This window comes from Nematolebias whitei, chromosome 5 (genome assembly GCF_014905685.2).
Source record: "Nematolebias whitei isolate Nwh7 chromosome 5, NemWhi1, whole genome shotgun sequence".
NCBI lineage: Eukaryota > Metazoa > Chordata > Actinopteri > Cyprinodontiformes > Rivulidae > Nematolebias > Nematolebias whitei.
In genome coordinates, this window is record NC_056502.1 from 44,819,657 (window position 1) to 44,830,921 (window position 11,265).

Here is an 11,265-nt window from a genome sequence, read left to right on the forward strand (position 1 = left end):
ACTGGGATGATGGTGGCAGTCTTCAGGCAGGTGGGAACTGTCTCCAGGGTAAGTGAGGTGTTAAAGATGTCTGCCAGCACCTCACAGAGCTGATCAGCACATTCCTTCAACACTTTTCCGGGGATGTTGTCTGGGCCAGTTGCTTTGTGCGGATTAATCCTCCTGAAGGTACTCCTTACTTCTGCTGAGGTCACGCTGAGATGCTCTTCATCCGGTGGCGAGATGAGTCTGGTGCTGGGTGGTCTGTTCGGGTCTTCAAAGCGTGCATAGAACTTGTTGAGGGCATCAGGCAGAGATGGGTCTTTGGGGCATTGTTCACTCCTTCCTTTATAATCTGTTATGCACTTAATGCCCCTCCACATGCTCCGAGGGTCTTGTGAGATTAATTGACCCTCGATCCTCTTTGCATATGTGGCCTTGGCCCTCTTAATACCAGCAACCAGCTCTTTTCTTGTCCTACTCAGCTCCTCTGAGTTTCCAGACCTGAAGGCAGTGTTCCTGGCTTCCAGCAGGGTACGCACCTCTGCATTCAGCCAAGGTTTTCTGTTTGGGTAGCTTTTAACATTTCTGATAGTGGAGACTGTGTCAGTACATGTACTAATGTAACCCAGTACTGAGGATGTGTATTGGTCAAGATCAAGCAAACCTCCATTTTCAGCAGCTTCTCTGAAAACCTGCCAGTCTGTTCGGTCAAAACAATCTCTCAGTATGGGGCCACTGTCCTGGCTCCAACATTTAACTTTCTTTTGTACCGGTCTGGAGCGTCTCAGTGGGGGCATGTAAGCAGGAGCCAGGAAGATTGAGATGTGGTCTGACAGTCCTAGGTGGGGGCAGGGTTTGGCTTTGTATGCATAAGTACAGTCCATTTACCATTTGTTAAATTTCAAAGAAACGGACAGCGTTCCTCCTTATTTTTGTCCTTCCTCTGTGCGGTCCCAGAGCACCGAGGCAGTGAATACAGCTGATGTGACCGTTCAATTTATTTTATTAAGTAAACGTTAGACTGAGACACACCTTTACTATAATATTGAGCAAACAAATAATAGTTTTTAAGTGTTAATCTTGTTAAATTCCTGTTAAAGTCCTCCTGTGCACGCTCCCGCGGCCGCCATTTGGCAGCCAATTGATTTTTGGCACAACACCGTTCCACATTTCTGGGTTGTCAGTGGTGACGCGTTACAAACACGACGCATCAGCGGTGATGCATAATAGATGCAATTTATACGGCGAAGCGACATATTTATGGATTGTTCCACATTTTTAGACATATTTGGACTGATTATAGGGCAGTGCGACATGTATGGTGGAAAATACTGTAAATGTTGCATTTTAGTTTTTGAGCATTAAAAACTGACACCTCCTGCTCTGTTTATTTTTTTTTGTTTGTTTCTCATTTGACACGATCCATCTTCTCTTTCCTCATTTTGATAATTTTGGTCCTCATTGGAGTGCCCTTCATCCTTGAGCTGTAGGTGAACAGGTAAGTCTTACCATGAAGTGATAGCTCTCCTGTGTTGAGTCATCTGACTGGAGACGTTGTTTAGTTTCTCCAATATATGAATATGTATATTCCATCCATCCATTTTCTTTACCTGCTTCTTCCTTTTCAGGTCGCGACGATCACTGGTGCCCATGTCCAGCAATCACTGTGCGAGAGGCAGGGGACACCTTGGACAGGTCTCCAGTCCATCACAGGGACACATAGAGACAAACGAGACAAACAACCATTCACTCTCACTCACACCTAGAGACAATTTAGAGTTACCAATCAGTTTAACATGCATGTTTTTCGTCTGTGGGAGGAAACTGGAGTACCCGGAGAAAAACCACACAGCATGGAGAGAACATGCAAACTCCACCCAGAAAGGCCCCCGGACCAGAATTTTAACCAATTTAATTCAGTTTATTAGTGCCAACTCACAACAGAAGTTGTCTCAGGGCACTGAACAAAAACATTGACATACATTAAAAAACAATTTTGTGTAGTATTAGTATTATATGTAATAGAAAAGTTCTCATCTATGTACTGTAGAAATTTAAATTGACAATTTGCAGATTTCACCCTGCTTGTGAATTTAAGGTGTTTCATGTAAATTAAGATAAAAATTTGTATGTTTTTAAATCCAGCAGCCTCATACCTTTTTTGACAGCTGCTTTTCCTGCCTCATAGAGAGGATGTTGGGTGTCAGCCAGCCAGGGCTTAGCCCCAATCACCATAGTGACTTCCAACTTGTTGGGACTCTTCCTTTTGGCAAACACTGAATGAAGGTAGTCTGTTACCTAAAACACAGAGAAAGAAGAGTATAAAAATAATTTTAAACAAACAATCGTTTCACAATAAACATATCTTTTACCTGTTTCTTGACCAAAGCAGGATCCATGTTGGGTACTTGTCTTATTGAGAACTTGGCAGTAACCTTAGCAGGAATGACAGTCTTTGTTCCACTGGCAGAAAAGGCACCTTGGATACCATGAATGGAGACAGTGGGGTAGCGCCACATGTGAGCTAACAGATCCACCTTTTGAACAGAAACTGAATTATACAAACTGTTGTGAAGGAACATGTTTAGGTCAATAATGAACTTTTACTACCTTGTTGTTGTACATGAGCTGACTGACACCAATATTTTCCTTGTAATAGTTCATATCGAACTCAATATCCTGGTACATTTTCCATTCTTCATCCGAGAGGGGAGCCACAGCTTCCCTGATCCCAGGAATCAGGATCTTTCCACTGGGACTGATGAGGGTATCTGGAGCGTAGGATTAAATTAGGATGGGATCATTTAAGGGATGTGAGTAATCACCTCAAATAAAAAACTTTTTTTCTATATTCAGTACATGTATTGAATTGTCTTCCTCCTATCCTAAACCTTCACAATTTACCATCTAGTTTCAATCCTTCAAGTAGGCAAGTGCCCCCCTTTCTTTTTGGGATTTAGTAGTTATTATTCAGATGTTGAATGCTTCCTAACAAACCAGCTGAAAAGCTAGATGAACACTCTAGCTTGATCCTCAAAGAAAATGAACAACTTGCCTCTTCACAATGGTTAGGTAGGGCTAAATAGTCTTTGCAATGTGTGGAACTGGTATTTGGGCCAACTCTTAAATAACGACCTATGTCTAAGTAAATAACTAACTCTGCTCCAGTTTGGTGCTTTGGTAACAATAAATAAGAAATTGGATCAAATATCAAAGTAGAACTTTAGAGCCTAATAAGATGGCATACATGTTTCAAATTTATGAGTTAGGATTGAGAGTTAAACTAACCAAGGATGCCAATCAAATCAGTCATTGGTTCAATCACAACACCGCCATAGACACCAGAATGCAAGTCTTGCTTGGGTCCTTCAACCTGTAAACACCAAAGAAACATTACTAAAACAGCTGGACTCAAGTGTAAAGTGTAGGTTTTAACAGAGAATTGTGTAAAATAGATAACACTACAATTTTACAACCTCAGCAAAGAAGTAACAGTTTCCTCTGGTGCCGTAAGTGAGGGCCGGTCGTCTACTCCGCCAACCACAGTCAGAAATGATGATGTAATCAACATCTGAGAAGAAAGTGTCTCTCTGGGCTAGGATCATGGCATCCAGACCATTAGACCCTGTCTCCTCCATACCCTCGATGAGAAACTTCACATTCACAGGTAACTCCTGAATGATAGCAAAAACAAATCTACAAGATTCATTTGGCAATCATCAGTGCATATTAATCAAAAATATCATTCATTTATATATTATATTTATAGATGATTATATTCATCTACTTTTTTTTTTAACTCTTTTTAGGGCTCACAATAGCAGATAATTTGCCTCCATTTTACTCTATTCCTAGAATCCTTCTCTGTCACACCAACCCTCTGCATGTCCTTTTTCACTCTATAACCTTACTTGTGGTTCTCCTCTTTTCTTTCTCCATGGAATCAGCATATTCAACAATTGTTCAACTTCCTATTTGACTCAGAAACAACTTGTGATCCAGTGTTCTAACATCCACAAGAGAAATCTGCTGTCACACCAGATTGATGAGTTACAACAAATTGCAAGAGGGAGCCATGATGAAAAGTCAAAGAGATACATGTGAGGATCCTGCCACTAGAAGGTGCAGTGGAGCTGGAACTATTTTCCATCCATCCCTCACATCCCGGTGCCCAATATCTCTACATCTGTTCTTCACGAGTCATCAATATACCAGCTATTTAAGACCTGGGCTGAAATCCAGTCACCACTCCATCATACCAGCATACATGTCACTCACAGCCAAGTTTTTGTTGTTTGTCAGCAAAAGTTTTGCCAGTAATTGTCGTTTTTACCTTTTGCACTCTGAAGCTCTATGTGTAGTTTGATCTATGAGAACTCAAGAACAGTTGGAACAGAACTCTGGGGAAATCTCTTGGACCTCGCTTCCTGTGGAACAACTGTGGACTCTGGTAACCATCCATACCATTTGAATTGATAACAATCCAGAATCACCCTCAAACCAATACCTGCAGGATGACCCATTCTTGATATAATTCCAATTAGAAACTGAATCTGTGAAATAAGTCCAAAAACTACAAATCCCAAGATGCTACTCCTAACTTCTAACTATCTCTGTCTTACCACCAACATGATGTCACCTTTGTTGAAACCAGTTTACAGGGAAAATGAGACTGAACACATGCAGTTGAGTCAAGCAAGGTTGATGCATGAACGACGACAAAGAAGGATATAAACAAAGTTTGTATTTATTGTGCTCAACCTGGTCATTAAATTGCTGCCCATCAAGTCAAAATAGGACTGCCTACCAGTAGTTGAGGGGATACTGGTACAGTCTTGGTGCACGAAGAATACTGATTTAGTCAAATAATCCCTGGATGTCATCAAAGTTGGAGCGAGAAGAACAGAATCAGAAACACCACGAACAAAGTAAATTTTTTCTTCTTCTGAAAGAAATGGTGAATAATAGTTATAAAGATTAGAGTTGACTGAAGGGAGTAGTCCGCGGGAACAAATTTGGCTCGTGACGAGCATTAAAGAAAAAGGTTGTGCTAAGATAATATGAAAATTATCGTTGGAATGCCAAATATGAAATAGATAATTTTTGTAATAGAATGCCAGATTTAGTTGTAAACTATTTTAGGAATATTTGCTGTTTCCTGCTGCTACTTTTACAAAAACCCTGATGGGTTTGAGTTACATTAATCCTCAAATAATGATTTAAGGATGGAGAAATTGTGTTAGAAGTGTAAAAATTCAAATCAAAATCCTTGAAAAAATTGTGAATTTTGACAGCAATTAAGGCTTTGGGTGAACTGGGTAGGCAAACTAAGTTATATAGACCTGTCATAAACCATCTATAACATGATATTAATAATAATAATAATTATAATCATGGGCAACACGGTGGCGCAACTGGTAGAGCTGCTGCCTCTCAGCGAGCAGGTCCTTGGTTCAAACCCCGGTCCAGGGGCCTTCTGGGTGGAGTTTGCATGTTCTCTCCGTGCATGCGTGGGTTTTCTCCGGGTACTCCGGTTTCCTCCCACAGACCAAAAACATGCATGTTAGGCTGATTGGTAACTCTAAATTGTCCCTAGGTGTGAGTGAGAGAGTGAATGGTTGTTTGTCTCGTTTGTCTCTATGTGGCCCTGTGATGGACTTGCGACCCGTCCAGGGCCCCCGCCCCTCGCACAGTCATTGCTGGACATGGGCACCAGCGACCCCCGTGACCCAAAATGGAATAAGCGGGTAAAGAAAATGGATGGATGGATTATAATCATCATTATTATTATTATGGCCCTGTGATGGACTTGCGACCTTTCCAGGGTGTACCCCACCCCTCGCACATTGATTGCTGAACATGGACATCGGCGACCCCCGTGATCCAAAATGGAGGAAGCGGGTAAAAGATAATGGATGGATATTATTATTATTATTATTATTATTATTATTATTATTATGTAATTAATACATTTTCTGTTTTAAATTTTATTTTTATTTTTTAATAACCGCATCACTGTGTTCACCTGCGGACTGCATGTGGCTTCCAGGCTGCTAGTTGAATAGCCCTGACCTGAACAATCAACTCAAATCACTGAAAGTATTTTGTAAGTGAGGATTGGCAAATGTTTCATCTGAAGTTGAAGGTACAGAGGCAGTGGCTTCTGTATCAACCTCATACATTTGTTTTTATTTGTTCAGTTTCGCAGTGGACTTTCTCTTACCATATTGAGAGCTTGGTATGTTTCAATCGCATGAATCCAGGCCAAAACTGGGGCCTTGTTGTCTGATGCTCCTCTTCCATACAGATTTCCTAAAGTACATTGGCACAAAACATAGAGGCATATTTCCCATCTGAACAATAAATTTATTACTGAACTGTAAGTTAGTCAGTTATCATGTTTGGATAAACTTCATGTTCCAATTTTAGGAATGAACATGTATCTTGCTGCACCGTCATGGTACACACACACCATGGTCCAGTGTGTGCAATCAGACAAACATGACACTGATTGCAGAAAATTGTTATTCAGTGATTCTTGAGAATCAGACAGGCTGAAGCTGATGGTGAGACCAGAGAGGCTGAAGCTGTCACTAAGACCTCAGGAGGAGACGTTAGGATCGTAGTGGCCACAGGGAGTTTGTTGGACTCTGTTCTTCCACTGAATGAGATCCTGATAGTATGACATGCCAATTTGGACTTAAACTGGACGTACAGACCCGTGCACGACCGTGTAACCTACATGCGCAAGTGAACAAGTTGCGCGCACGAACGTAAGGCTTGGTCGCACGACTGAATGAGCCGCGAGCGCGCATTTGATAGCACTTCAGGCCAAGGGCATCAGAAGCATCCGTAATGATGTGTGTAGGGGTGTGTGTGTGCGCGCGTTTTAAAAAAGGTGTTCACTAGTGAACAAAAAAGCAACATTTCACCTAGATTTCCTTTAATTCCACACATTTAAAACATGTTTCTTACCAAGTTTGTGTAAATTCAGCTGTGGGTTTAAAGTAATTTTAACTTTAATACACTTTAATACAGAGTGTCAGGTCGGCACTATTTGTCTTTATAGAGAAATAAAAAAACATCACCGCTAGAGTTTTTTTACTTGTGTTCAACACTACTCTTCTAAATGATGTTTCTCACGAAGCTTGAGGACAATATGGTGTGGGGTTTTAAAGACATTTCAACTTTAATGCACCTGAACACACAGCGTCTCTTACACCTGCAGCGTCTTACAGCGTCACAGTTACTGCTAAGATGCTACAGACGTAGCTCCTCTCAAGCATCCTAACATGAATATATGTTTATGATCAACCCTCCGGTCAACAACTGCCCGCACTAAGCTGCTAAACTGGCGAGCGAGTAGCACAGAGGTCGGTCCATCTCCTCCACCTGTGCACGTTTTCTGCCGAAGCAGGAGGAGACACACAGAAACACTGCAGGTGTTACACCATATACTGTGACCGTGGCAACAAGCTGCTGTGTTTAGAGTTGGAGGTAACCAGGAAAACCTGGAGTGGAGTTTTCGTGGTTTGAGTATTCTCCTATTAATTAAGTGGAATGGATTTGTTTACGAAGAAAGAGAAACTGCGCCGACTGAACTATGCTTGATAGTAAAAGTGTGTGTGTGTGTGTGGGTGGGGGGGGGGGGGGGTCCAAATGAACATTTTTGGAAAGTGGGGGGGACTTGTCCCCTTCACATATAATGGTTGCGATGCCTATGCTTCAGGCGAGTGGGAGCTTAGGTGCCCCTCCCCCTACAAAATTATCTACCGCTCCTTCTTGTGTGTCTGAAGAGACTCAGGTGGAGGGAGGAGCTGGAGGGTGGAGCTGGAGGGAGGAGCTGGAGGGAGGAGCTAGAATTCAGTGAACCCAGACTGGTTCTGTCACTGGCTCGTCTTATGTCTGCAGTGAGAAGATGGATCTGTGGAGGGATTATCTCCTGCAGATGAGTCCGTAGATGAACCAGGCTGGCCGTTGATGGGGGTGACAGATGACAGTAGAAAAGTGTGCAGCCTCCTCTCCTCCTTCACCATCACGTTGAACAAATCCCATATCCCTGATATAGTTACCAGTTCCGAAAGCTGGGTAAACTCATTAATAAGGATCTGCGTGACCACATACATCACCCAGGTGTTATTGGCAGTGGTCAACGTGTCGAGGTAATTGTCCATTACCTCCTTGACTCGTTGGTCCTTCGGGGCAAGATCAGCAAAAAGCTAACAACCTGCTGGGTTCGGTTTGTGATCCAGGGATTCTGTCATGATCTGCAGTTTAGATTTGAACCCACGCGCAGGGAAGCGGGAGGACTCAGTAGTGAAAAAATAATGATTTATTTTACAAAACAAAACAAAATGCTGACAGGGCAGCAACACGTACAGAGGAGACAACAGGTGGAGCAGATACAGAACATGACACCGTGAAAGGATAATCCCTGGATAACAAGAAAGTAACCAGACCGAGAATTTATACAAAAAGTAATGAGACGATTGAGGAGCACCTGGGATGATTGTGATTAGGATCAGCTGTGCATAATGATGAGGAAAACACAGACGTGCAGGAAAACAGAGAAACAGACAGACTTGTGTCAGTCTGTAAACATGTGTTTAGTAAGATAGAATTTGAAATGTCTGTTACATAAATATTAATTTAATGATGTTTGTAAAATGCTATGCGCTATCCCATGCAATATAACAAGAGGTCACACTCAAAGTATGAGTTTTGAATTACTCTCAGATACTACCACATCAAGATTTAGATCAATTTATGTAAAGTCAACTGTCAGGGAATGTTTGATCAAAGCTTATGAATGTTTTAATTACTTTGGCTGAGAACATTCTTACTTTCTGCCCTCAGAGCAAGAAGCCCAAAGCAAGCTGAAACCGTCTCCAGAGACACTATCTTATCTCTGCCCATGAACAATATGTTTGAGTTAACACTGGGTAAGATGACTGCAGCTGGCTTCAAGGACACCTCCTGAACTCTGTGAACTCAGCTGAGCTGAGTGGAGTATAGAAACGAGCAGATAACGCAGCGTGTGGCTTTTTTCTGTGACAGGTTTTCATGCGTGTACATCTGTGTATGTGATATGTCTATTTATGTAACCTCTCCTGAAATCTGACCTTGCAAGTATAAATACCAGTTAAAAATGTTCTCTTGCTGTTGAGTGTGGTTCTTTTGAGTAAACATTAGTGAGAGAGATTTTCTCCAACATCAATTAAGTTATAAACATTGCTGTGTTTTCTAAGCTGAGTTAGCTGTGGTGGATAAGCTTGCATTAGGTTGACTCCAAAAGTCGTTTTTTTTTTTATATATATATATTTTACTGTCTTATTGTGCACTTTGATGAAGATTGTTACCATTGATTTCTGTCAGGTTGTAGGGATCTGTAGCCCAGCCATCCTCCAGCTTTGCTGGCTGGACGTCCACGTGACCATAGGCACACACTGTGTGTTTGTTGGTGTCGTTACCAAACTCAGCTGTCACCACTTTAGGAAACTCCAAAGTCTGTCCGCCAGGAAGCTGAAAACGAGTAAAGTTAAGACAAATAAATGTTAGAGTCATCACTGACTCTGTTATCAAAATGTGTCAGTTTTTAATAAAATTGGTAGCATATAGCTACATTGATTATGGTCACAGATAAGCAACCATAAAAATCACAAAAGTAGCTACAACTTAGTCAGTTACACAGTTGTTGGGCTACAATTTTACATGATAGTTGTCAAGGGTGATTCTAGAATCTGACCTTTAGGGGTGCTTAGCCCCCTGTGCACTTGGCTTGAGCAATGAGGTGGCCGTTGGTATCAGAACCATTTGTAAAGTGTGTGTGTGTGGGGGGGGTCCAACCGCAGAAAATTTTGAATAAATTAGATGCCATTTCCTGCATGTTTATGTATTTTATCAGCTTGTTTAACATTTAGTTTTACCTATGGACTGTATAGCACCTTTCTATCTTATCAAGATACTCAAAGTATCCCTGCGCTGCACGGGAGCTATACATTTTTCAAACAACCAATTCAAAATCTAATGGGCCAAATTAATATAGCTGATTATCGACACGCTTTCGTTGCTCGGGGGTGATGCGGTGTCGTGTTGTTGGCTCTGAGGACTGTTGAAGCCGTGAGGCCGATCTTCTGGCGTCGGGTCTGTGGGCGGTGGCTGCTGGTTGACAGACTGCCTTCGAGGGCCTGGTGGACCTGGGTGCTGTGTGTCGGCTTTCGGCTGTCGAGTCTGGGGCTGCTGCTGTTGTGAGAAAGTGCGATGGTGTGGGAGACTGTCGCCGTTGGATCCGCGTTCCTGCTCGGAGCCGAGTTACCGCCGTGGATCCAGGGAGAGTCTGGGGCTGCGGTGGAGATCGAGGCGCTGGTTGGATCCGTGATCTGACATTGGCTCTTGGCTAACGACTTGATAAACCATGGCCATCGGGCAGGTGGTTTTGTGAGTAATGGCAAAATCCAAACTAAGAAAACATGATTTGACTGAACAAAACTCTGACGATATGGAAGAAATACGGAAATCTCTGAACTTTATGAGTTCAGAACTTGTGAAACTAACATCACAACAGGAATTCTTGATGGGTTTGTTTGAAGAAGTCAAAAAATTGAAATTACAAATAAATCTCAAAGATAAAAAAAATAGTGGAACTCGAACAAAGGATTGACGACTTGGAACAGAACTCTAGACAAGATAACCTCATTATAACTGGACTGGAGATTAAAAATCGTTCATATGCAAAAGTCGCTGCTGGTGAAGGAATTACTGAAGATGCAACTCCAATGGAACAGAAGACTTTAGAAGAACAGGTGGTCTCCTTTTTACAAGACAGGGAGATTGATATAAATCATGAAGATATTTCTTTGTGTCACACCTTACCCAGCAAATCTGAAAAATCTAAACCGGTTGTTGTTGTAAAATTCATTAGCAGGAAATCAAGAAATAGTGTAATCATGCAAGCAAAAAAAACTAAAGGGAACAAAAGTTTACATAAACGAACATTTAACAAAAAGAAATGGAAATATTGCCCGTGAAGCTAGGTTGTTAAAAAAACAAAAAAAAATAGTTGCGACATGGACAAGAAATGGAAAAATCTGGATTAAAGCACAAGAAGGATCGCAAGCAAAACTAATAAAAGAACTGAAGGATTTAGAAAAATTTAGATGAGTCTAGAAGATGACTAATTATAGGTCTTCAAAGATTCTCCACATTAAAGTAGATACAGTGTGTAGATGAACAGATGCTCAGATATATTCATCAATTAACACGGATTCCTCATTTTTCTGGACT

At 41.6% G+C, this 11,265-nt stretch overlaps 1 protein-coding gene across 1 annotated transcript in view; it reads right to left on the minus strand.

Moving 5' to 3' along the window:
* Positions 1-11,265, minus strand: part of cndp1 (carnosine dipeptidase 1) — a 37,418-nt gene that overhangs the window by 8,239 nt on the left and 17,914 nt on the right. The window contains exons 4-10 of the mRNA XM_037677192.1: positions 9,342-9,504; positions 6,206-6,294; positions 3,459-3,656; positions 3,271-3,355; positions 2,593-2,753; positions 2,355-2,519; positions 2,139-2,280 (exon numbers count right to left, since the gene is read on the minus strand). Coding sequence (XP_037533120.1) covers positions 2,139-2,280; positions 2,355-2,519; positions 2,593-2,753; positions 3,271-3,355; positions 3,459-3,656; positions 6,206-6,294; positions 9,342-9,504 — 1,003 coding nt within the window. The remainder of the gene's footprint in view (positions 1-2,138; positions 2,281-2,354; positions 2,520-2,592; positions 2,754-3,270; positions 3,356-3,458; positions 3,657-6,205; positions 6,295-9,341; positions 9,505-11,265) is intronic.